The sequence below is a fragment of the Nannobrachium achirus genome (assembly GCF_963921795.1).
Source record: "Nannobrachium achirus genome assembly, chromosome: 24".
NCBI classification, from domain to species: domain Eukaryota; kingdom Metazoa; phylum Chordata; class Actinopteri; order Myctophiformes; family Myctophidae; genus Nannobrachium; species Nannobrachium achirus.
In genome coordinates this window covers 19,120,479-19,148,111 of record NC_137831.1, presented here as the reverse complement: position 1 = coordinate 19,148,111, position 27,633 = coordinate 19,120,479, and the positions used below count along the sequence as shown (strand labels likewise).

Below are 27,633 nucleotides of genomic sequence, written 5' to 3'. Positions count from 1 at the left end.
TTTTGCCCTAAAATCACACAAATCGCTACACAGTATGTCGACACTTATCTCATCGACATGGATCTGTCCCATATAGCGCCACCATCAGGTCGATTTTTTAACACATTTTTGGACCTAAACTTTTTTTTTTTCTAATTTTTTTTTCAAACTTTTTTTTTTTTTTCAAAAAATTTTTTTTTTCAAACTTTTGAGACCAGCTCATAAATTGACTGTGACATCTGCCCAGCTTATATATTGACTGTGTCAATTCTTGTTCTTGCTCATTTGAGTTCACAAAGTTGGTCTTCAAATCCTTCCAAGTGCATAGCTCGCAGACAGCATAGTGGATTATCAGTTTGGTAATCGTCTCGCCTTGATTTTATGAAGCCTATTATTTATGTAAAAACTTGACGGACCACCATATCGTCACTGTCGGGCAGAAACCTCGTATCTCCAAGTTTCAAATTTGTAATTTTTTTCGCAAAGCAAAGCCCTGCTTCATCAGACAAGGCCATCGCACAAAAGTAGTGAAAACAGCCGATCTACAAGCACACAACGCCTCGCACCACAAGTTTCAAAAGAAAATTGTTTGAAAGTAGCAGTTCTATAAGCTTGCGCTTGCAGATGGGCTATTTCCTATTTTTGATTATCTGAAGTATAAAATGGCACTCAAAGGTGTTTCTTTTAACTAATTGTTAAATAGCTCTGTATTTCCATAACAATCATTGCTTAAGAGTGTTTTTTTTTCTTTCTTTTTTTCAGTGACGGGGCTCCCCATCTCGCTAGCTCTTCAGTAAACAGAAAATGCATTTTAGGATAGGATAGGATACAATTTTCATCCAACCAGGAGAGAGAACTTTAATCAGGATAAACAAGTAAAATAGGAAGTAGGCCTAAATACATTATCAGACACATTTCAAACTGGAACACAAGCAGATAAAGGATCTTTGAGGGGTTCTCTCTCTTCTTTATCGAATGAAATGTGTAACCCTTCTGAACATTTCTGTTTACTAAAGAGGTGGAGAGACCCCTGTTACTGAGCAAACACTCTACAATTGCAATTTTCCCCTCTCTCTTGTATATGCTATAGATAGACTGCGCTGTGGATCCAAACCTCTAGACTCCACAGTGGGGGGCAGGTACTTTACCCCTGTGCCACCCAAGTGCATTAAGACCAATGCATGCTGCACTTTTAGAGCCAAACTAAATTCGGTTCAGGGAGCCCTGCCAAACCTAACCATTTTCGGCTCTCCTAGTGTAGCATGCATTGGGCTTTACTGCAATGATTGCTATAAAAATATAGAGCTTTAGGTTCACCGTTCATTGTATAACTATAGTTAATTACAGTATACATAAATGTCCATAAATGTCTCTTCAATGCAGGGACATGCTGGGCCCCTGATTCAGCCCGGGAAAAAGAGTTGGAGAGGCCCTCATTGCACGCTATAGAGGGACATCTCTCTATAGTGCTGCTGCTACTCAAAGATTTGCCATTTCAGATCATGACAAGTAACAAGCCAGTGGGCTAATTAGCCAGTAGCTATGCCCCTCCCCTAAAAGCTTTTGTCCAATGCTAGCTTAGCAACCGGCAGATTGCCAAGGCTGTCGCCAAGGCAAACCTTGGCAAGCAGGACGTTATTCTAAGCTAGCATTGGACAAAAGCTTTTTGGGAGGGGCATAGCTACTGGCTAATTACATGAGTAAAATTTTGTTGTTGTTGGGTGGAAACCTTGTATGTCCAAAACCGTTTGTTTTGTATTTATCATTTTAAAAATGATTTAAACTAGTGAAAACAGCCGATCTACAGGCGTTGCGAGGCATTGTGTGCTTGTAGATCTGCTGTTTTCACTACTTTTGTGCGACGGCCTTGTATGGTGAAGCAGGGCTTTGCTTTGCGAAAAAATGTACAAATTTGAAACTTGGAGATACAAGGTTTCTGCCTGACAGTGACGATTTACTTTGTTGACTGCCCAGCCCCCAAAATGGACATTTTATTTTTATTTGGACCGGCCGGGAATGAACCGGCCGTTCGGGAGTTGACCCGCTTTTCCCAATGGCCAGCACGTCCCTGCTTCAATGGCATACTTGTTTTGGTGTTTCAGTTTACTCTGATGTGAAAAACTGTAGTATGCAGTGATGCCTTCAGACTGACCGGTTCTAGTGCATGTCTAAGTAGTGGAGCTACTGGCACCTGTTTCCAGCTCACAGTACATACAGGGCGAGAACACTGCCAGACTTTCTGTCCAGCTTTTTAAATGAGCTGTGTGATTCACGGCGGGGTCTTGTCTGGTAAATGAAATAGGATGTGTTTTTGTCTGGTTTCTCTCAGCAAGCTGAAGCAGAAATCCCGATTTGTACTTCACCGCGGGACGGTGTCGTGGACTGAAAACAGCAGGTCTATAAGCGAGGAACGTGCCGCTTCAGCCACACCTTGTGAGCTTACAGATCTGCTATTTTCCATCCTATGATGATGGCGCGTAAATTAGGCAGAAGTCTTGACGTGTCCTTGGAGTACGGGACGGGAAAGAACATGCAAGTATTTCAAAGCGCCGATCCGGCCTCCTTGTTTGTCCCGGCTCGTTGCCTTTATCAAGAGCACCTGATGTCCCTGCCAAGCATATGCTTTGATTTTTCAGTGCCGTCCTGAGAATGCGAGGGATTTCTGACTGTAGCGAAGTCCAATTCGACTTTGAGTAAAACATTGTATGACATGGCCGCTATGTCTGGTTCAGTTAACATCAGCGCAGGTAGTGGATTATGGCATTAGTTGAGACAAATGAAGCAGGGACCCCCACAACCTCTTTATGGATTCCATATAGTTTCATCTTTTGACTGCACAAACAGCACAATCCTCAGTGTATTTTGGAATCAGGTCAATTTGTGTTTTCAGATATTTAACCACTTGAACTGTCAATAAACTTGACCTTTCACTCTGTACTGTCTGTTTTTCCCCTCTACACCAAACCTCTTTGCCAAAAATAGCCGATCTACAAGCTTGTAGATCTGCTATTTTTAGCTAAAGTTCTCAGAATAAGGACGCTATAGTTCAAGTGGCTAATATAAAAAAGGAGAAAAATTTAACTCTGAGGACCCTCTAGGGGTCCCAGTCCCCCTGTTGAAGATCTCTGGATTATTGGAGATTGGAGGGACTCATTGATACAGTGTTGATTTTGACAGCAACTTTTGATTTGGTTTTAGTCATAGTCTTTTGAATAAAATGTGTCACGTTTAGTCGTCTAAAATGATTTAGTTTTAGTCTAGTTTTAGTCGACGGCATCAGTGAACCTTCTCGTCTGCTGTTCAGAAACCCCCCCCCCCCCCCACACACACACACACACACATGCACAAAGAAACACATACGTTTGTATTACTATAAACTTTTTTTTTTGTGGCATTTTCACCTTAACCCTAAAGCCTGACTTATACTCAGTTGCATGCCTGGGGTTTACACTGAAAATAGCTGATCTAAAGCATCAGCATGCGACATAACACAGACGTGTAATTAATATACAATAAATCATGCATAACTCTATAACCCCTAAATGCCTAATACCGACCCTAACCACAACCTACATCTTTTCCTACGTAAGTCGAACTCTACAAATCTTTTAAAACCATAACAACAACCGTTTCGCTTGTGAGGAGCAGGGTCTCTTTCTCAAATTCTACTATACTGAGGCGATGTTTGGCCCTCACACGTATAGTCATACAAGCACACAAGCCAACACACGCACGCACACACACACACGCACGCACACCCAAACGCTCGCAAAACAAGTAGACGTGTGTCTTGGGAAACTGTATCAAGGCCAAGTTCTGTCTGGTCGGGAGTGGCAACTCGGTGTTACAAACCCCAGCCCCCTGAGAAACGCCATGGAGCCTCACTGCCTGCCATTCAGCCTGGCTTTTCTTTTCCTCTTTGCACACAGCGACTGCTGGACGGCAGCGAGCGCCTGGCTGGATCCCCCGTGCGGCGTCAGAGCCCCCTCGCTCATGCCTCGAGCGAGTCCCAGAGCAGCGACCCAACGCCAGGGGAAATAGAGGAGGCCAAAACACCAGAGGCGAGCCAAGACAAGGCTTGGCTCATCGAACCAGACGAGGGAACCGCAGAGGGCAGAGGCCTTCGGCTCGCAGCGAGGAAAGGCCTCTAAGGTGATTACGTGTCGCTTTGCTATTTGAGAGGTACGGCCTTGTTAATTGACGTGTCACAGCAATTAGCGGGCGGGTGTGAACACATTGCGTTTGTACGGGAGGTGTAACCCGCATTGGGATTGGGTCGAGATTGTTATCAATTAGATTCAACATTCTAGTAGCCGCTATACATTTTAATATAACTACTGTGTCTCAGCTGATTTCCCATTTGCTAGATTCTTGCTTAGGTTGAGAACCTTCTTATATACATAGTTTTACACCAGTTGTATAATTAGTGGTTTTGATCATACAATCTGGGTAAAACTTTCTGATGGCAACAAATGAATGCATAAGACGTAATAGTGTTTACTTTATTACTAATTCAGAAAGAGAGAAAAACAAGGCTAGCACTTCCAACTCTCAATCAGAATATATTATATTTGATCTCTTTGGCATCTTTTTTCTTCAGTTTTAGAGCAACAAATAACCACAGCAGAGGAAAACATACATTCAAACATCAGCGTTTATTTTCACACCATGCTCTTGGCAGCGGTTTGCCAGCCTCTTTAGCACCGACATGTTTAAAGGATTAAGGAGCCCTGCAAGAGCACTCTGCGGTCTAAACCAAACGGAGGCACTCTCCGGGGCCCCTAATTGTTCATTTATGATCCGTCGTACAACAGTGTTGCGCATCGAAAATAACAAATCTTCAAGCTCATATTACGCTGCGTCCGCGACACGCTGCGAGCCTGTAGATCTGCCTTTCCCGGCACACGACACAGTTGTGCGACGTAGTGCAATTGTTACATCTCATGCAGGCACGCGCACACATAGACATCAAAGGGGGCTTGTATCCGTCTGTAAAAAGTGCCCTCTCCAGACCATGAAAGCAGTTTTTACTATGGTGAAAGAAATGCAAATGCCCTCTTTCCATGCCATAACTGAAGGCAGCATTCAAGAGAATTGCCTTGTCCAAACTCTCCTGAACTTGAATGCAGCATCTTATGTTGAAAGAATTGCCCTCTCTGTGTAGAAATCCACGTATCTCCAGTAGTGACTTGATTATGTTTAGTTCAGTGTGGTATCAAGCACCGAAAATAGCCGACCTCCAAGCTCACAACGCGTCGTGCTGCGACGCGTTGTGAGCTTGGAGGTCTGCTATTTTCGATATTTTTACCAAAAGGCCCTTTTAGAAATTTCAGCCCCTGCCTCTCTCTAACATTCTCTGCATGTCCCATCTCATTGGTGCTAACGTACAACTCCCAAGGAAATATGACTACAAGGCCTTTGGGTTGCTGTTTTTCAATGGATGTGTGAGTGAGGCAATTGAGATGGGGAAGGTACACATTCATTATTTTATTCTTTCCGCTGTGGCTTGACCTTGACATTAAAGGCTTGTGTGATTTGGTGGTAATTTATGATCATGGCACCGGACAGCTAGTAGGCTATAAAGTCAGCATAAGGCTGCTGTAAGAAGAGAGGTGGATCGAGTGGAGGAACATCAAATAGAGCAAACATTTTGTCGTCGGGTGAAAACCGTTAGTTTTGCATTTATCATTTTAAAAATGATTTAAACTAGTGAAAACAGACGATCTACAAGCATACAACGCCTCGCACCGCGAGGCATTGTGTGCTTGTAGATCTGCTGTTTTCACTACTTTTGTGCGACGGCCTTGTATGATGAAGCAGGGCTTTACTTCGCGAAAGAACGTACACATTTGAAACTTGGAGATACGAGATTTCCTCCCGACAACAACAACTTACTGATGAATTCTCCACTCAAAATGGAAGACTGGGAGATGGAAGCTGCAAAAATATTGTTGTATGGCCACTGTGAACTACTGTTTTTTTCTTTTTCTTTTTTTTTTGTGATCCTTGAGAGCTTGTCATCATGGCTGGAAACGATGCGTGATGCGTGTGTGCCCCCTTGTGGTGGAAATGTTGTGCTACAGATTTCAGCTTAACTGTAGTTGGAAAAGCCAAGCAGTGGCCTCCATTGTTGGATGAACACAGTGATATCCCACACATTACCAGACATGGAACTGATGTATCAATGATATCACATGTGTCCACACAGACAGTCATGATGCAGCAGTAGCTATCGTTGTCCATACACATCACATTATTATTGTCTCTACATACCAAACAGAGATGATGTCACAGTATTATCTATCCCATATTTGGCAGGTTGCCCGGCAGGCAGACCACGGCCACGTCATTATGACTCAGACATAAAGTCTTAAGTCGTAAACATATTGCACAAAATCCTTATTTTTTTAAATCATCAATTTGGGACCAAAAGTAAGGAGATGCAATGAGGTGTGCAGATTGTTTTATTTTCAACCCCGTAAAAGGAGGAAAACAAGAGAAAGAGAAGCAGTCCACAAAATGCACGGTAAAGTGAAGAACTTGTCTTAACACAAGCGAGAACCTTTTTTTGTCTCCTACTCATACAACTTTAATTTAAGAGAGAGAGAGAGAGAGAGAGAGAGAGAGAAACAACTGTGGTAGATAATGATAGGTGGGCGACTTCTTCTGTGAGAGCGTGAAGTGCAGCATTTGTGCTTGTTTGATATGCACAATGAGTGACGACCTTTTTTTATCATAATTGTTGATTTATAGTCCTGTGAATATTTAGTTGCTTTTACAAAACAGCAACAAAACTACTTTATTAGGAAAAACTAGTTAAAAGTTTAAAATCTATAGAGCTCTCTATCCCAATAGATTCTGTTCTCTGTTGTCCAGTGTTGTATATGATGTGCACTGTCCTTTGAGCTACACTGTCTTGCATACGTAATAATAATATACATAGAGTAGAGTAGGTCAAATTGGTCACAGCATCTTTGAGGTACATGGTAAATAAAATGGTGCATTTGTATACAGTAGAGCCTTTCTCCAAGGAGCTTTACATAGATTGTGCATTACATTCACCCATTCGCATGCACATTCATACACCGATGGCGAAGGAAACCATGCAAGGCACCCACCCAACCTGCTCATCAGGAGCAATAAGGGGTTCAGTGTCTTGCTCAAGGATACTTTGACAGTAACTCTGGGGGAGCCCAGGATCGAACTGGCCAAGCGGTCACTCCACCCCTGAGCCACCCTACTTTAGGTGTTGAGTGTTTGGTTCCTATAGATGTTAACCCTATGTGTATGTGTCTTACGTATGTGACTGATTGAAGAATTTATTTTTAGTAAGTTTACTAAGTTTTTTTTTTTTTTCTAAGTTTGCATTAGAAAAAAAGTACAGTTTCATGGCAGCACAAATCACTGGTACAAGGTCTACTAAAAGGAGATCCTAGAAAGCCAAGGCTTATTTCCACTGCCTGAGACTAGGAGAGTCATCCGCGACTGTTGCACAAAACTAGTGAAAATAGCTGATCTACAAGCACACAACGGCGCTTTGTGCTTGTAGATCAGCTATTTTAACTAGTTTAAAATGATAAAATGATAAATACAAAACAAAGGGTTTTGGACATACAAGGTTTCCACCTGACAACAACGATATATGAAAACCGATATTTAGAACCAATAACCGACGTACTGTAATCTTGCTCATGTAGGTTAATCGAATAATCATATCCAAATACTATCGGACAGAAGTCCTGAGCTGAGTGTGCTCTACTGTCATTGATTAAGACAAGGACAGATAGGTGTTGAGTCATAGACTCTCAGTGAATAGTTTACTCTATGGAACAAGGTGAATGCTTGAGCAGTGCTAACCGCTCCTACACTTGACTTTGTGTGTATGTCCCTATGTATGCAGTGTATGTCCCTATGTATGCATTACCAACAGCTGCGGTCACGCGAGACTAACATCATAGAAAGTATGCAGAGACCGACATCACCACAGCTGCTGTCACGGACAGAACGGCCCATATACAAGGAAGGAGATATGCATGTGTTTCGTGTTTGATACCATGTGGACATGTGTGTCCTTATGTCCGTAGTACGAGACTAACGTCATAGAAAGTACGCAGGAACCAACATCGTCTGATCGCAATTATTTGACATAATCACGATTCTTTTTCATAATCGTTTCCATGTTGAAAAATGTTCATATATTTTTTTTAAATTTAAAAATAGTGGAAATAGCAGACAAGCTCACAACGTGTCGCGAGGCTATCTCCACTATCAATGTTCTTTTTTAAGTATAAAGTTGTCAAATATGTCAGTAATTTCTTTGTATATTTAGGTTATCTGCCATGTGCAACTTCAAAGCCTACAAGCCAAACAGAAATGTAATTGTTGTCAATGACAAAAACACAATTAAATCGTTAATCACAATTATTTGAGTGACAATTAATCATGTAAAATGTCATAATCGTAACAGCCCTAGACATCACCACAGCTGATGTCACAGACAGAACGTGTGCCATGTGAATGTGATACATACATTTCTTTCTCAAAATGTATTTATTAACATGAAAAAAATCTAATTGTATGAATAAACCACTCATGTTATGTCACGGTGGTCAACAAAAGTTGTAGAGAGATTACTTTTCAGGAAATGTAGAAAAGCACATGTGTTCCGATTTGGACCCAATAGCTATTATTTGGTCACAGGCTGTAATACATTTCATTGGTTAAATATATGTATAAAACCCACAGACACGCTTAACCACTTTCACTTTTAAAACAGCAGATCTACAAGCTCACAATACGTTGCGTGACGCTCTTGCACGACAAAGTAAGGTATTATTTTATGGAGACAAATATTAAAAGGTTGAATGAAATATGTTGATAAAATGTTTGTGCCTGACAGCAACAATACTGTATGCTCAGTGCCGTGTGCATGATGAATTACATATTTGGGATGACGTCATCAATCTGACAACATCAATGAAGTCAGAGATCCACATTAAAGACCGTTATTAGATTCTGTCTGCATATACTGTAATAACAAGATATTTCTCTCAAACAGATTTTCTCTTATAGAAATGCTTGTCTGCATTGGGCATTCTGGGCTAGGGCTGTCACGATTATGACATTTTACATGACGATTAATTGTCACTCAAATAATTGCGATTAACGATTTAATTGTGTATTTGTCGTTGATAATTACATTTCTGTTTGGCCTTTAGGCTTTGAAGTTGCACATGGCAGATATGACACATAACCTAAATATACAAAGAAATTACTGACATATTTGACAACTTTATACTTAAAAAATAACATTGATAGTGGAAATAGCCGATCTACAAGCTCACAACGTGGCGCGATGCGACGCGTTGTGAGCTTGTAGATCTGCTATTTCCACTATTTCTGAAAATGTTTGTAAATGTATGAACATTTTTCAACATTCACAATTATGACAAAATATTTGCGATTATGTCAAATAATTGCGATTAGACGATTATGTAATAATTGTGACAGCCCTATTCTGGGCTACAGTATGTCAAGATGGATTAAGGCAGATTATGAACAGGGACAGGGAGAAATGATCTCTTTAGTTACCCTCTATCTCCCTTGATGACAGAGTCGTTGATGATTTACCGTACTAATTCAGTGATTCTCAGCCCTTGGTATATATCCTTTTAAAAGCGGCCATTCGTAACTCAAATATTTGCTTCTGGGGGGGTCCCTGGAACAACATATTTTGAGATGGGGGTCCGCGGCCAAATACATGTAATTTTGGGGGTCCTTGACATGAAGAACAGTTTGATATGCATTAGGATTAGGCCACAGTCCCAATTGATTCCATTTTGTACACTCTTAGAGTTTGGAGACCCTTAGATCCGAACTCTGGGAGTATACTAAACTAAAGAGAAACGGTATACTACTAATTAGTGTGGTTGCCATAGGCAACACACTATTGTATTCGGTCCGAGATTCTTTTTCCCAGCAAAGTGAACGTGTGTTTTGTAAACTTTCTGAGTGATGTTATCCGGGTTGTGCGACTGCACAACAGAAAAGTGAAGCTTGGTCATGATGCTTCGAGGATTGGTCATGTCACAATGAGGCTTGGAAGCTTGGTCATGTCACAATGCGCTGCGAGGCGCCTCGTGCTCACAACGCCTCACGCTGCGAGGCGCCTCGCGCTCACAACGCCTCGCGCTGCGAGGCGTTGTAACTAAGCTAGTAGATCGGCAAGGGAGGGAAAAGAAGAGCAGACTAGTAGGTATTGACAGTTCAAGTGGTTAAATACTGTATATGAAAATACTAATCCAACCCACACAGATGATGGTGCTGTCAAGTCTAAACTGTATGTACATTTTTAATCTGCAACCCAATGTTATACGATATGTATGTAGTGGGGGTCCCTGCTTCATCTCTCTCAGAGCTAAGAGGTCCTTGGCCTGAAAATGAAGACCCCTGCGTTAGAAGGCTGAAAGAGTATTTGCTGAAAAGACATCCACCGTACCGCACCTCTAACTGTATGCATAGTAGCGTCCGTCAGTCTCCAGAGACCAGGGCACACAGGTGGTGCTGATTGCATACATTGTTACATCACACGATTATCAAAAGGGTATATGCAAACAAATCTGCTGCTTATTTTGGAAAAGTTTGGGTGTTCATTTTCAGAAGCAAGGACAAACATTAGCAGGTTGCCATACTGTACGTGAGCAGTGATATATATTATTTACTTAAAGGGGAAAACCACCCATTTTCAATATTGAACTATGTCATTACTATACCTTAGACTAAGAGGAGTTGTGTGGAAATAAATAAAAAAGTTCCCCCCCTTCTGTCTTGCCTAGAACTGGAGGATTGATTTTGGGGTTTGTATTGCAAATCACACTGGTGTGATGTCATCACGTCGTGATTTGCAATACAATACAATTCAATATTGAAAATGGGTGGTTTTCCCTTAACTTCCTCTTCACTCTACAGACTGTAGAAAAGTCTCTAAAACCTGGACAATGAGAACATTTTAGAGATCTAGCCGAGTCCATCGAATACACTGACTGTGCTGTATGTCTGTGCATTCTGTGACTGTATATGTACTCAACATTATTATCATACATGGGTCTAAATATTTAGTCGGTTTCTTCTGTCACTCTTTATCTATGTCATGGACTTGCTGTATACAGTGGTGTAACAAAACGAAATACTTTAAGTATGGGGGGTCTTAAGCATTTTTGATGTATTTTTACATACATTAACCACTTCAGCCCTATACATTTTGGCCTTTTGAAAATAGCCGATCTACAAGCTCACAATGTGTTGCGATGCGACGCATTGTGAGCTTGTAGATCTGCTATTTTCAAAAGATTTCGTACACATATTATACATTTGCAATTTGTGAAATGGGACATTCTGCATAATAAGTACTTTCTGCTACTTTCTTTCATTTTGATACCAATTCTTTTGTACTTTTACTCAAGTAAATTCTTAATTTAATTTAGTATTTCTACATTGCATTATTGTTACTTTTACTTAATAAAAAAAAAATAGTACTTTTTCCACCACTGGCTGTGTTCAAGACACAAGACAAGCAGACCTAGCTACAATGCTATTTATGTTTCCCTATGAATATTGCACTTGCCAAGTGAATTATTTAAAAAGAAAAACCTGTGATAGCATTCATGTCTTTGGTAATTTTTTATTAATAAAGTTACACAGTTTATCCATTTATCAGCATAATAGTCTTTCTTGATAGTGTTCCAGTTCCATTGTAAATCTTTGGTTTCCACCACTGATCCAGTAGTGTGGACAATGTGGTTCATACAGAATGCATTCTGTCTAGCTGTCACTAGATGTCGCTGTTCTTTCAAAATGATTTCATTTCAGTCATTGTTATACTGTAGTTGTGCATGAACTCAACAGCCAAAATAAATTTGGAATTGGACAACATACTATTTTAGGTTAATAACCTGTCAGGCTAAACGACACATCCAGGGTAATTTGGAAAATAATAAATAAAATAAATATTCAAGATGTTGGACTCATGGTTCAAAGTTTGGTACATAGAGCTACTGTAATATATGAGCAGTGGGCATGATACGCTAATAAAATAGCAAATCTACAAGCTCAAATCATGTCAAGTTGCAATGCTGTGTGAGCTTGTACATTTGGCATTTTTTATGCTAGTTGCTCAACCAATATAACTATGCGTGGCACCCACATTTACGGCTTTACTGGGAGAACAGCTGCGCTCAATGAATGCCGCAAACCGAAACTGTTTAATTATCCACACATGATGGGCTATAGCTAAAACACTATAAACTACAAAAATGAATAATAAACACCTGCATGATAGTCGACGGCATGCAATGACTATTTTTTCAGACATGTCAAAGGAGCTTCAGCTGTCAGCTTTGTTGTTAATTGACAAAACACAAAACCACTGAGGTCTGGTCTTCTATAGAGAATGTTTTGTATGTCATAAGGCCAGAAACTACTAGTTATGGGTTATGGGTCCAGTTCAAGTTTGACCTGACATAACATTTAATAAAGTACCAATAATATTGTAGTAGTAGTAGTATTAGCCTCTAAATACACAACGCTAAATATCATACTCGATGTACAATATCGGGTTGAACATTCTTTACTGGAATAACTAGACTTTTAAGTAACAACTATTTATTCCTTTAAGCATGGCACATTTGGTGCAATGGTGTACTACTATGCACACACACACACACACACACACACACACACACACACACACACACACACACACACACACACACACACGTACGGTACATACAGTAGCCTACATACATACAAGCTGCTTGTGTAAATTGGTTGTGGCGGCTGATTTATTAACCTTTTCAATGAAAGATGTTGATCAGTTTGTTGGTGATGTCCAAAGGACTGTTTGTGCCGTCTCAACACTCTGGGCTTAAGGCTCTGCAAATTAGTTCACAGTCACAGTCCGCAGAAGTTATGAATGCATCTCAAATCTGCACATTAACGGTGGTTGTTACGACAGGGCGGTTTAATGTCATGCCCAGGACACTTGCAAAGGCTCTAGATGTAGACATGTAAAACAATAGTGGTTCTCAAACATGTCCATGTCAACGACCACCAAATGTACTGTATAGTATGTGTTTGGCTGCGGCCCCCATAAGAAAAGATCTGTCAAACATTTTTCAAAAATGGCATGATGCAGCCGATAGCCCATGACAAGACCAAGGCTCATAACGAGTCAATTATTTTGTATTCCCTTTGTATTTTGGATTTCCTCCTGGAGGCTGACACCTTGTAGGTCAAAAGTGCCGATCCAAAAACAGTGATTAAATGACATCATAATCATCCCCTCCCCTTTTACCAGTCACCCAACACTGTGAGTGTGGCTAACTTCAGCTGGGTCACCACCCAACTGAACAACCATCTAAATAACTTCAACTCTTTCTGTACACTCTTTTGGAAAAACTCCTCCTCCTACTATAATCATAATACCTGATAATCATGTGTTCGGGGGAAATAAATCATGGCACTGTATCTTTAAAAGAACACATAATTACAATACACTGGCAGTACAATATTATTATACTTGGACACATACTGTACACTTGGCGAGCCGAGTGACAAAGCGGCCTCTCTAATCTGATATGCCTCCCCTCTGACTGACTCCTCTCTCCTCCGCTGCAGACACCATGGCCATCCGACCTGTCCATCTCTGCATGGTGGCCCTCCAGCTGTGCACGTGGTCGTCTGTCCACGGCGGGGCGTATTACGGACACAAGCAGCCCCTCCAGCAGCACCAGCCCTTGCTGCAGTACAACGACGGCTTCCCCCAGCAACAGTTCCTGGGGAACGAGATGCCCATTCAGCCTCAGTATGTACAAGAACTGCCACAGCTGCCCATGAACAAGGGCAAAGAGAGGCCTCTGAGCGAGGGCAAAGGTGAGAGTGAAGTGAACCATTATTTCGTTGCTGTCGGGCCAAAGCCATTTTTGAGGTTTTCGGGGGGGTTTTTTGTTTCATAAATCGGTGCTTTTGAACATTGGAACATTGGAACCAATGAACTCCTATTGGATCCTCACACTTTCTGCCAAACCAACTAACTGCACCCATTTGGCCCACTTTTTCTTTTCATAAATCTGTGCTATTGAAGACCTTTTATGTCTGTGTGTTGGTTAAAACAATATTAATCAAACCAATGAAAAATAGTCAAAACTGCTTCGGCCAAAACCTCCTAATTCCACTTGAGCTTGATGTTTTTCTCATTTTTCTCAAAATAACATTTTGGAGTTGTTTTTTGTCCCGACAGGCAGAGATTTGCTCTTTTTAAAGTAGATCACCCTGTGTGCGTGCATGCGCGTGTGTGTGTGTGCGTGTGTGTGTGTCTGTCTGTGGCAGGTAAACATATCATATTACATGTATGCCCACATGTGGACTAGACATGCACTGTATGGCAAATAACCCTATTATTTGGAATGGACATGCCCGCCGTCAGTGTAAATCACTGTCTTTAGGCAGAGGTTTCTGTTGTGTGTGACAGCAAGCCAGAGCTTAACCAACGAGAGAGATGGAGAGAGAAGGGGGGGGGGGGGGGGGGGGATTGAGAATGGGAGGGAGGGAGCAATACTGGGCAAATGTATAACACCCGCACAAAAATGAAGCGTCAGCGTTAGTTTATGCAGGACATGGGAGTCAAGTCGCTGCAAGCTGTAGTCAGATGTCAGTCAGCTCCGTTCTCATACCTCATTATCATACCTGCTGGTCATTACGTCACATGACTGCCATACTCCAATCAAAGCTCAATCAGTAAGGAAGGCTCCTTTAAATACGGCTTGCTTTCTCTTCCTATGCTTGGTTTCCGAAGCTTCGGAATCATTTGCTGCTAGCTGCCTCCTCCACCCCAGCCTCCACCTTTGCACGATCAGTCTGGCTAAGCTCAAATACTTGTGATTGTCTGATTAAGTTACATGTCAATGTAAAGTTCAAATACTGTGATTTTGACTAAGTTACATGTCAATGTTATGCTCAGATACTGTGATTTGACTAAGTTAGATGTCAATGTATTGCTATTATTCTGCTATTGTATCCCTATGGGGGGTATTGCTTACGTTCCCTGATTTTGCTTAGCATGCTCAGGAAAGCTTGCACAAAATTTCAGGGAGCATCTCCTATCGCGGAGCCCTTTAAACGCCAAGATTAACTGTATTCCATTTATGCAATACATGGTTAAATCTGCTTATTGTGTATTCCATTTTGCAATAAATGGTAAATGACTTGACGTGAATGTTTCTGACTAAACTGTATACCGTGGTATAGTGATCTGAACATTGTGAGCGTGGCCTCGGGCTTGCTCGGACGCAGCACCCTGCGTCATTTCATCTCACGTTATCACACGTGGAAGCAGTAGCAGTAGACTTCGTGTAAATAACAAACAGAGCCGCGCATCTCCATGACAAGCGGTAGTGATATGTCTGAGACGTTTCAGACAGTGTTCTTGCCATATCTAAAATCCCCAGCTGTCTAACTCACAGATTGTTTGGACTGCTGCCAAAAGTCTACTCATTCATTTCACATCTGTCTTCTTTCTTTTGGTCATCCACGATGTTCCACAGTAGCAATCCAGATACAGTGAATGTTTGAAAATTGTTTGGACGGCCACAAACATCTGTATGCAAATCAGGAGGGTTAGGATTGGATCATTGAACCAAGCCCAATGGGCACCGGTCTGAATTCTCCAACATTACTTCTGAGACTTCCTACATTCAATCCCTCATATACTGACTGTGCATACCCCCCGGGGACAGGACTAGTTGTTAATAAAACACACTTAACTACTTTCACTTTCACTGTGGAGGGACAGTGATCGTGACATTCACAAACATAACAGCTGTCCATTACTGATGTGAAAATATTCATGAACTTGACAGACAGATAGACGGACAGGGGTGCAAACAAAATTCTCCGCCCTGCTGTTCCGTTCTCCATTCTCCTCCTCTTCTGCTGTTGGTGGAGAGAAAATTGGGATATAAGAATGACAGTAGAATAGCATAACAAAAATAAAATATTTATATATTAAAGGTATATTCAGTGATTGTATTTCATTCAAATAAAAATATAATTGGTACATTTTCCATTCATTCTCCTCACTAGAATGTGTGCTGACCATATAAAGACTTCCACCATGGCCCGTGTTACGAGCATAGCTAGATTCGGTTTTCAGAGGTGGCCAGCCAGTCCTCGACCAATCAGGGTAGAGTATGGCCGTAGTTATGTTATGATGTTTAGTTATGATGGTCAAAATACAAGTTTTGAGAACCACAGTCGCTCTGTCTGCTAAATGCCTAGATTGTAAACTACTGAACTCATAAAATGCCACAGTCTCGTAGTAAATCAGTATCATACATATCCTGAAGCTGGAGACGTAGGCCAACCAATATTCAGTGATTGGGTCTGATGATCAAAAGGAGAACATTATAATGGTGTAAAAAATCTATAAAAAAAAAAAAAAACATTTCCACGCTGTAAGGCCAGTAAGGGACAAGATGACCCCCGGCCACTTTCATTATCACTGAATACACCTTTAAGAGAAATGCTTTTATGTTGAATAACAATTGAAATATTGAACTAGTCAGACGCCCTAAGGGTGAGGTCTTGATCTCCATATATGGGCATAAAATCTCCATCTATGGGCATAAAAGGGACAAGGACGGAAGTGTGTAATAAATTAATGGCCATATATGGAGCGTGACTGACTGACTCACTGACATGAGGCGGAGGTTTTCATACGCAATAAATATTATATAATAATTCTGGATCAATCCTGACTACCATCCTGTAGGTGAATTTTTACCTTTCTCTTCTCGTTTATAGGACAGACCTTCCCCAGAGGAGGATCTAAAGGCCCACCTCCCCCTGGTCCTGGTGGAGAGGGTCTTCGAGAGGGGCCTGCAGGAGTCCAGGGACCTCCAGGGCCACAAGGTCCTCCTGGGATGCCAGGCCATGCGATGCCAGGCCCATCGGGAAAGCAAGGCCCTCCTGGCCCCCAAGGTTATCCAGGAATCGGAAAACCTGGAATTCCGGGAATGCCAGGAAAACCTGGACCACCCGGATTGCCTGGACCAAAAGGCGATCTTGGGCCTAGTGGGGGTGGAGGGCCCATAGGACTGTCTGGGCCTCCAGGGCTACCAGGTCCTCCTGGTCTGCCAGGGATTGGGAAGCCAGGCGGTCAGGGACTCCCAGGACAGCCTGGACCTCGGGGGGAACCTGGCCACAAGGGTCTGCATGGACTCCCTGGTCTCCCAGGGCCCAAGGGGGACAAAGGACATGGTCTGCCTGGTTTGCCAGGAATGAAAGGGCCCAGCGGCCCACCAGGCCCCCCTGGTCAAGGGGGCCTCCCTGGAATTGGTAAACCTGGTCTGAATGGACTTCCCGGGCAGCCAGGAGGACCAGGAAAACCTGGTCCTCCCGGAGATTCAGGACCGGCAGGGCCACCAGGTGATGGTGGTGTACCGGGACCACCAGGCTTGCCAGGACTAGGAAAGCCTGGCTTAGATGGTGCACCAGGAAAGCCTGGGCTCCCGGGTGGGAAAGGAGAACCTGGCCCAGGTGGTCTACCTGGGGGGCCTGGCTTGACAGGTTATGGCAAGCCAGGTTTTCCAGGCCCTAAAGGCCACAAGGGACATGGTGGCTTTCCTGGACTCCCAGGTCCAAAAGGTGACAAAGGTCAAGGAGGTCATCCAGGGGTCAGTGGCCCTCAAGGGCCCGGCGGAGCGCCTGGTCCACCAGGTCCAATAGGGCTCCCTGGGGGTCTTGGTTTCCCAGGACCAAAAGGGGACGCGGGAGCGGGAGGACACAAAGGGCTGCCAGGTGGAAAGGGTGACCTAGGGCCTCCAGGTCTTCCAGGCCAGCCAGGTTTACCAGGAGAGGGTGGACAGCCAGGACATAGAGGGTTGCCAGGACCAATCGGCCCTAAAGGAGAGCCTGGTCACAAAGGTTTACCTGGGCTCCCCGGTAACCCGGGATTACCAGGACAGAGAGGCGAGGCGGGACAACCAGCAGAGAAAGGCCCCCAGGGACCCAAGGGGATACCAGGATTTGCTGGACCAGGGGGGCCCATCGGTCCTCCTGGGCATCCGGGGCCAAAAGGTGAAATGGGTCCACCGGGTAAACCTGGATATCCCGGTGAAGGGAAACCGGGACTTCCTGGCCACACCGGCCCTCAGGGTACTACTGGCCCCAGTGGGCCCCCTGGCCTTCCTGGAAAGCCAGGAATGCCTGGAACCCCTGGCCCCCCAGGACCCTCTGCTGCGTCTCCTGACCTGGGACATATTCTCCCCGCGACAGGCCCTTACAACGGCCAAAAGCAAGGTTACACGAAGAATGGTGGCGATCTGGGCGGGAGCGGCCTGGAGATGCCGGCGTTCACTGCCTTGCTCGCGAACCCCTTCCCTCCTGTCGGCTCTCCCATCGTCTTCGACAAGCTTCTGCACAACGGCAACCAGAACTATAATCCCCAAACTGGCCTATTCACCTGTAGTGTCCCAGGGGTCTATTATTTTGCGTACCATGTCCACTGCAAAGGAGGAAACGTGTGGGTGGCTCTGATGAGGAACAATGAGCCAGTAATGTACACATATGATGAGTATAAAAAGGGCTCTCTGGACCAAGCATCAGGGAGTGCTGTGCTGCCATTGCACCAAGGGGACACGGTGCACGTACAGCTGCCATCTGACCAGGCAGCGGGACTTTATGCTGGTCAGTATGTCCACTCAACGTTCTCTGGATATTTATTGTACCCACTGTAAGTGAGATAGAATAATGACCCATTATGACAACTCTATGATGCTGATGAAATCTACTACACATCCAAATGTACTATGTAGAACCAAGGCGATTGATTTGGATGGGTCGTCAGATTGTAAGCAACTGTATACAATAACACTTTGACAGATTGTACTGTAATGTCTGAAATGAATCTTACAGACACAGAGAGGAACAAATGGGATTGTTGTAGAATCTGTATATACGTAGATATTCTGCTAAATAGGTAAATTCTTTGAGAGTTGAGTAACCGAGTAAAAGACAAAAGATACAAAGTTTGGAATAATTTGTGAGTATGCATCAGTTTCACAGGAAATATGTTTTTAAATAATAAATATAATCTATGTCACAAACAGTGCTATTGTTAATCTCATTTTCAACTGCCGATGTACGTATCTCAATCGTTTCATGTTATTTTTCATTGAGACTTCTATTGTTTAAATCGTGGATTTGTTGTTTTATTTAAAAAACATCATTGTGCACTGCATACCTAGATTCATATTGTTTAAGCCATGCATTATTGTTCTATTCATATCAGTGCAGAATACTTTTCTGGAGATTACCTTGAGCAATGAAAATCTGCTTGCATTAACTCAGACTATACTCACATTTTGGCACATAGGACCTTATTCGTGTTCACTGTACAATAATGCATTTACTCAGTTTATAACAATATATGGTTGGTTTATATTCATTTCCTCCATCTTTTCAGCAGGGGCCATCATGATTATTGTTGTGGTTACAAAGCATCAGAGAATCAATGTTTGTTTTTCTTTTCAAATGTTTTACGTTATGAAACAAAAAGAATAATTAATATGACAATAAAATAAGTGTGTATTTTGGATATTTTAAGTAGGTGGCCCAGATTAGTCCCCACTACAGCACAGTAATCAGATAGTGATATTTTCCCCTAAACTCAGAAGCTGAACTGTTCATCCCAAAAGATTTCACTTTTTTTCTATTGATTACTCACCCTGGAGACTTTAAAGAGGTGGTGCCATAGTTTTGTACTTTTTCTGTTTTTCATGTGTCTAGGAGGTTGAAAGTACTTCAATAAACCACCTGGTGTGGTTTTTATGAGCAATTATGTATTCTCTTGGTATTTGTTTGTTTTCTCTTGGAGGCTGCCACCTTGTGGTCAAAAGTGTCAGTTAAAAAACACACATACTTATTACATCACAGAATCAACTCCTCCCCTAATTACCATTCACCCAACACTGTGGGGTGTGGCTAACTTCAGCTGGGTCACCACCCACCATGACATCCATGCATACTTAATGAACTGGGGGTGTGGCCACATAAAAACCCAATTTTAACTCTTTCTGTATACTTTTTTGGAAAAAATCTTCCTCCTAGTATAATCATAATACCTGATAATCATGTTTTAGAGGGGGTGGGGGGGTCATGGCACCACCTCTTTAATTATTCATGGATATCTTTTAATTTTTGTCGCATTCCTAAGCCAATAATTTGATGACCAGCAGGGATTCCCTAATCCCTATGGAGACACAAAGAGCCTGCTTGGTTCACTATGGAGACACAAAGAGTCTCCTCAAAGTATTGGCTTAGGAATGCGACAAAAACAAAACAATATCCACAAATCAAGTCTCCATCAGGTGAGTAATCAATAGGGGAACATTTTTCATTTTGGGGGAACACTCTTTAATTAACAAACTGAGTGTAAGTTGCCTCTGTACTTTTGGTGCACTCTTTTTTTTTGGTCACTCTACACCAAATCTCTTTGAAGAACATAGCTCATCTACATGCCATGATTTGTAAAAGTTGAAACAATATGTGGGTTAGTTCTCCCATACAGATATCAAAGTCCTAAGGTTATGTGGTCTGGCTGCTCTCCTATGATGATGACCACTGCTGTGAAGCTCTCCTCAAACCTCACACAGCAATGAGATCAAGGAGGAAACTCTCCTCATCTTGCTTCACGTGTGACCAGTCACAGACTTCGCTGTTACTGATTACACCACCGTTGAGTCCTCATTGTTCCCTTGGTACTTTAACTATTGAAAAATAGCCGATATACAAGCACACAGTAGATCTGATGTTTTTGAAAATGAAAAAAGTCTTTGAATATTTCAAATCCTAAGTTTTTTTTTTCCTTTTTTTTTTAAAACTATGTTTCTATGTCAGTGTTGCTCAAACTTTTTCATGTGAAGGACCCCCAAAATGATATGTATTTGGCCACGGACCCCATCTCAAAATATTTAGTTCCAGGGACCCCCCAGAACACAATTTGAGTTACAGTTGTTCGCTTAAAAAATACTGTATATCTGCTATTTTTCAATAGCTGAAGTATAAAATAATTAAGGCCCTCCACCTTTGGCCCTAGTAACTCAGTCCCACTGCCCAGTTACTGAGATGCTTCAAAGTAATTCTATAGCCATTGTCCAAGACAATTAGTAGCCTACTGCTGGCGGACTTCCCCAGGGCCTCATCAAAGAACGCAATTTGTTGCTTGTATCTGCTATCCCAAAATAGGGTAGGGTTCAAGTGGTTAAAACCTTTTGAGCCATTTGAACATTTGCTTTACAAATTAATGTTTTGTAACCTGAGCAATAATAGCTCCTTGTCTATTCGTCAGTATTCCTTTATGTAATTTATTTGTATGACTACTGATTACCTGGAATTGTTATGTCGTGTTGAACGATGAATGAGGGGTTTTATTGCAAAATGACAGTGCCAGTAGGCTAATCCATTAAAACTAATATTGTTTAGAATATGAGCACGTCTCAAGAGATTAATATTAAAGAATATTGGTTATTATGTAACCAATAATTCAGTATAAACCTATCTGTCACTTCTCATAGGTTTACATTCAATAGTGGATTGATATCTAATTTTGGAATTAAACTCCTCAAATGTAAATATATTTTGTTGATATACAGTAAATATAATTGTACTCTGGACAAAGGTGCACAGCATAGGCAAACAAAAGTTTTTTTTTTCTTTCTTTCTTTCTTCCTTGTTTGTATAAAGATGAACCAATAAAATGATATTTGTCTTGTACATTCTGGATAATTGATTTTGTGTGTGTGTGTGTGTGTGTGTGTGTGTGTGTGTGTGCATGCGTGTGTGCGTGCGTGTGTGCGTGCGTGCGTGCGCGCGTGTGTGTGTGCGTGCGTGCGTGCGTGTGTGCGTGCGTGCGTGCGTGCATGCGTGAGAGAGAGAGAGAGAGAGAGAGAGACTGGGAAAGTCTATGTTCATATTCTTCCTCACTCACTTCACTGTAACACAATGAATTATAAAAAATAATACGTTATGTTATTATGATATGATATGATATGATATTGTTTACAGTAATAATTTACTCCCATGAATGATCCGGGTACAGTGTTCATTGGCCATGGCATATTATCCAACCACAGAGTGAGACGTCACACTTCCTGTGTTGTTCGTGACGTCACGGTAACATAGAGAGATGGGATTTATGGCTCTTTGAAGTGTGCCGGATCTCTGGGATCCGTTCCTTTCAAAGAGTCGTTCAAAAGACTGGCTCAGAGTCATTCTAGTTACTCTGTAGATTTTGATTATAATAATTACAAATAACTTCAACTTCATTTCGGACACACATAGGTACATACCTGTATTGTGAGCTTGTAGATCTACTATTTTCAAATTATTTTTCAACATTCATTATTATTATTCATTGGAAAACCTGTGAAACGGGACATTCTGCATAATGAGTACTTTCTACTATTGGTACTTTAGTGCATTTTGATACCAATAGCCTACTTTTGTACTTTTACGCAAGTACAATTTAATTCCTTAGTATAAACTTCTACTTGTGGCAGAGTATTTCCACATTGCAGTAGGCCTATTGATACTTTTACATAACAATTAAAATTAAGTGAAGAATGTTTGTACTTTTTTCCACGACTGTTCATTTAGAAAGGAATGGCTCCCTAGTGCGAACCGGATCCCAGCGTTCATTTCAAAGAGCCGTTCAAAAGACTCGATTCGTTTGTGAACGTCCCATCTCTAGGTCACATCCGCCGGCTGGCTGCAGCGCAGGAGAGGTGGTGGTGGTTGGCTGTTGTTGTTTGAGTTTTTATCTCAAAACTACATTAAAGTAAACTACATTGGATCGAAAGTAAGTGCCACAATGAACCGTTGTAACACGTGGTGTTGTTCTGTGCTGTTAAATCAAAGGCTACTGCCTGCTAGCTAACGCCACGCACGAGCTTTTTAAACTTGTTGTTAGCGTTTAGCTGCTCACAAATGGCAGCTGGTGACGATGTACATGTGGTGAATGAATGAATTGATGTTTACAGTACATAAAGCAGCGTCAAACTTATACTTGGCTAACCCGAGGTGGAGTCAATTCGATCTATAGCAACGTTTTCAGGCCAAGGACCCCTTAGCTGAGAGAGTGATAAAGCAGGGACCCCCACTACATATTGTATTTATTATTCCTAGATTTCTTAGACAGAGTAGACTTGTTTGACAGCACTATCAGGCTGTTGGTCTAATGTGTATTTTTTAGACATTTAACCACTTGAACCATCAATACTTTGTCTGACTTCTATTCTTTTTTCCCTCTACACAAAACCTCATTGCCAAAGAATAGCAGATCTACAAGCTCGGAGGCGTTGTGAGCTTGTAGATCGGCTATTCTTGTAGATTGGTTATTCTTGGCTAATGTTCCACACATAATAGAGATACTAGTATAGGGTTCAAGTGGTAGTGTAGGGGGGAAAAAGTACTTATCACACAAAGATTTGGAAGACCCCCTGTAGTAACTCTGAGGACCCCCTAGGCCTAGGGGTCCCGGACCCCCTGTTGACTATAGTTCAATAATGTAAACACTGTTGCTTGCTTTGTCTACACTTCTAATAACAGTGGAGAAATAAAAGCAACACTCAATCCCCCTCCACCACCTAAAGTCTGATAGAACAAGTTACTTTATCTGGATTAAGATACAAAAAGATCAAACTGATTCCATCCCTGAGGAGAAATGGCAGTGCCATAGCAACAACAACTAGCAAAGCAAATTGCAGGTGCTAATCTGTATCTTGCTTTTAGTTAAGCAGCAACGAGTCCCAGTCAAGAGCCAAACATAAAATAAAATAGCACTGACACAAAACATATGCATTGGGTCTCTGAATTAATGGTTTAACATTTACAGTCTAACAATTTAACTGATCAACTAACCTTTAGTCTTTTATGCTTTTAAATCGTGCCTTCCTCCTGTTCATGTGGACATTTCTGTTTCTGTGGTTTTACTGCTTCTCAACTTCTCCTGGTTGCGAGACATGAGCAAAGTTCATGTTTATTTATTTTCTTAGTACGGTTTTGATTGATTGGATACTATCATACTTTAATAACAGTATGCAAAAAAAAAAAAAAAAACGCGCGCGCGCGACACACACACACACACACACACACACACACACACACACACACACACACACACAGGTACAGATGTACAGAATACAGATCCATTCATACACTAAAAGGATAACCCAAGAAAGCTTATGGCTTGTTTCTATTGAGGTCCTTCTCAGTGGTGTAAAGTAACTAAGTACTCAGTAAATTAACTAAGTGGTGTAAAAGTAGTAACTATGTACTGTACTTTTACAGTTTTATTCCACTATTTATTTGAAAACTTTAGTTACTAGTTACTTTGCAAATGTACATGATTATATTATAAAACATACATTAATCCACTTAACCCCTATTTTATACCTAGGCTATTTGAAAATAGACTATCTACAAGCTCACAACGTGTCTCATCGCGATGCGTTGTGAGCTTGTAGATCTGCCATTTTCAAACATTTTGTACTTTTAAGTACATTTTTATGCCAATACTTTTGTACTTTTACTTACTGGACTTCTACTTGTAACAGAGTATTTCAACATTGCAGTATTGATACTTTTACTTAAAGAATGTGAGTACTTTTTCCACCACTGGTCCTTCTACCACTTCAATGAATTGAATACACTGGACCCCACCTGCTGTCCTTTCAGATAGCTCATGAATGACCTCTAGTGGTGAGTGGTGACCTCAACCTGCTCAGGGCTACAAAATAGTAAATATGCACACCACACCAAACATTTGTTTTCACCTAAACATGTGAAGAAGGACACTCCTTCACGCTCGTCTAAGACCTATGCTACCGGCAACTAGCTTGTCATAATAGTGTTGGGCTAATTCACTGAAATTAATAGGAAGCGTGCCATGCACACTGCACAGACAGAGTGTGACACTCCTTTCATTTCATACTTGGATGTGTTTCCCTTTCAGGGTAGAACAGAAGGAGAATCAGTCATGGCTTCGCGAGCGGGCCCCAGACCAGAAGGCACAGATGGCAGTGATTTCCAGCACCGCGAGAGGGTTGCCTCACACTACCAGATGAGGTTTGGTCTTTGATTTTACACTAAATACAGCACTAGTATCTAGAGGACACCAAATTTGACCTCCATAACAAGAATGAACCCAAATGATTAAAAATGTTTGATAAAAATGCACAGTATGCATTATTGTATTTGTATTGTTATAATCATTTGTGGAAACTGTTGTCCTTTGAGACGCTGTTTCCATTTTTTATTTCCTACAGTGTTGCCTTAAAGTCTGAGATCCGTAAACTTAACATCGTCCATGTCCTCATCTGGGTCCTGATGGCAGCTCAGGTAATGGCCAAACATCTTCTCTTCTGCAGCCCTTTGATTTAAAACCATTTGTCTGTATGTAGAAAAAACATATTTATTTTTGGACATCTTTGGAAGTGGGTCCTATTATGTAACATACTGTTGGGCGATACATCAATATTTGGCATTTATCGTTGTCATCATCGTGTTCTATTAATTCATTTTCATTTGAACTTATCAGACCGACACTCAGGCACTGTCAAATATATAGGCTATATTGTAGCGGCTGCTTCTTCTTTCGTGTGTCATCGTCCTTGATGATTGGTTGACAACATTTTATTTCACAAGATTTCTTATAATGTCCAAATAGAGATGCTATCCTCACCTGAAGAAAGCTTGTTATACTGTACCACCCATTACCACTTTTTGTATTAAGAAGAAAAAATAAAAAACATTTGAATTATAAAAAAAAAAAAGAAAGCTTGTTATACTTTTATCCATGTTGAGTGCAAGTCATTGGACAGCACCTGTGCGATTGAGTTACTAGGGCCCAAGGTGGAGGGGCCTTAAACATTTTATACTTTAGCTATTGAAAAATAGCAGATACACCAGCTCACAGCGCTGCACCGAGTGCCGCGCTGTGAGCTTGTAGATCTGCTATTTTTGAAAAGTCATGGAAATGTTTTAAGCGAACATTTTTAACTCCAATTTAGCTTTTGGGGGGTCCCTGGAACTAAATATTTTGAGATGGGGGTCTGTGGCCAAATACATGTCATTTTGGGGGTCCTCCTTCACATAAAAGTTTGAGCACCACTGACATAGAAACATAGGTTTTTCAAAAAACCTTTAAAGGATTTGAAATATTCAACGACTTGCGCACATTTTCACGATTTTTCAAAAATAGTTAAAGCACAAAATGTGAGTGAATCCTTGTACCCAGGGCCCAGGATTTGGTGCAACACCCCTGACGCTCGGAATACCAGTTCTCATTTCACATTGGTTTGGTCTTCACTGCAGGTGACCGTCAGCCAGCTGGGCCTGGTGTCCCACAAGGTGGTGGCCGCTCCATACCAGTGGGAGTACCCGTACCTCCTGAGCATCGTTCCAACCCTGTTCAGCTTCATGGCCCTGCCACGCAACAACATCAGCTACCTGGTCATCTCCATGATCAGTGCTGGCCTCTTCTGCGTGTCTCCGCTCCTCTATGGCGCCATGGAGATGTTCCCTGTGGCGCAGCAGCTCTACCGCCACGGCAAGGCCTACCGCTTCATCTTTGGCTTCACCGCCGTGTCCGTCATGTACCTGGTGATCGTCATTGCCGTGCAGGTGCACGGCTGGCAGATCTACTACAGCAAGAGGCTGCTGGACCAGTGGTTTACCTCCACACAAGATAAGAAAAAGAAGTGAGACTGTGGACACTGGCTGGGTGCATGCCAGGTCATGAACATTTGTGACTTGGTGACAAAGGGGGAATGGTTGCTACTAGCCAGTCCATGCCTGGCTCGATTTCTCCTTAAAAGACGTCTTTGTGCTCAGAAGATCTTTCTTTTATATTTGTAAGCATGTCAACAGTGATTATCTCGGTTGTGGTTGTTTTTGCGGAAGTCAGTCAGTCTGTCAGTCGTTGGACTCTCATTCTCAACACCTAGCACATAGCAACGCTAACGTGATGACAGCCTCGTTCAACTGTAATAATGAATCTTAAATGGTCTGTAGTATTTCTAGTGCTTTACAATGGGATCACTTTCACCTGTTCACGCACCAAGTGCGTGAATGTTACCATGCAAGGCATGGTAACATTGGGCCAGGGACCAGGTATTACTTATTACAGATACAGTCTCCCAGTACAAAACAGTTGTGAAGTTTTTGTTCTGTGTGCTTTTCTAAATGTAAAAATCCCATATTTACTGCTAATAAAGTTCTGATCATTTTACCCATATTTGTCTTTTAGTTTGAGATGACCAAAGTATAGCAGTTTTAAAGATCTCTCTGTTTGCTGTCAACGAAAGATGAATTCTGGGTGCAGAGTAAAACATGTTTTAAACAGTAATCTATATCTAAGTCATTCTGTCACAAATGAACCCTGATAATCGGTGGATGTGTGTGGTAGATTCAGTCATTCTGTCAGGGGGAGAGGATAGAGGTAGCCACATATGCGTAGAAAAAGTCGCAGCTCCCATCCACTCCCATGTTAAAAGAAAGATGAAAGACCTCTTCCGGGTTATTCTTTTAACATGGGAGTGG

At 41.9% G+C, this 27,633-nt stretch overlaps 2 protein-coding genes across 2 annotated transcripts; both read left to right on the top strand.

Annotated features, from left to right (window-relative positions):
- Positions 1-13,658: 13,658 nt before the first annotated feature.
- On the top strand, positions 13,659-18,770 carry LOC308309334 (uncharacterized protein; the record flags this gene model as incomplete). The annotated part of the gene is made up of 2 exons (XM_080754885.1): positions 13,659-13,908; positions 16,837-18,770. 2 exons carry the CDS (start codon positions 13,659-13,661, stop codon positions 18,768-18,770), a joined length of 2,184 nt encoding a protein of 727 aa, XP_080611011.1.
- A 4,028-nt stretch (positions 18,771-22,798) lies between these two features.
- On the top strand, positions 22,799-27,427 carry LOC308280483 (protein jagunal homolog 1-B). The gene is made up of 4 exons (XM_080720761.1): positions 22,799-22,891; positions 25,046-25,158; positions 25,359-25,431; positions 26,407-27,427. The coding sequence occupies exons 2-4, from the start codon at positions 25,070-25,072 to the stop codon at positions 26,794-26,796; spliced, it is 552 nt and encodes a 183-aa protein (XP_080576887.1). The 5' UTR covers positions 22,799-22,891; positions 25,046-25,069; the 3' UTR covers positions 26,797-27,427.
- Positions 27,428-27,633: the final 206 nt, after the last annotated feature.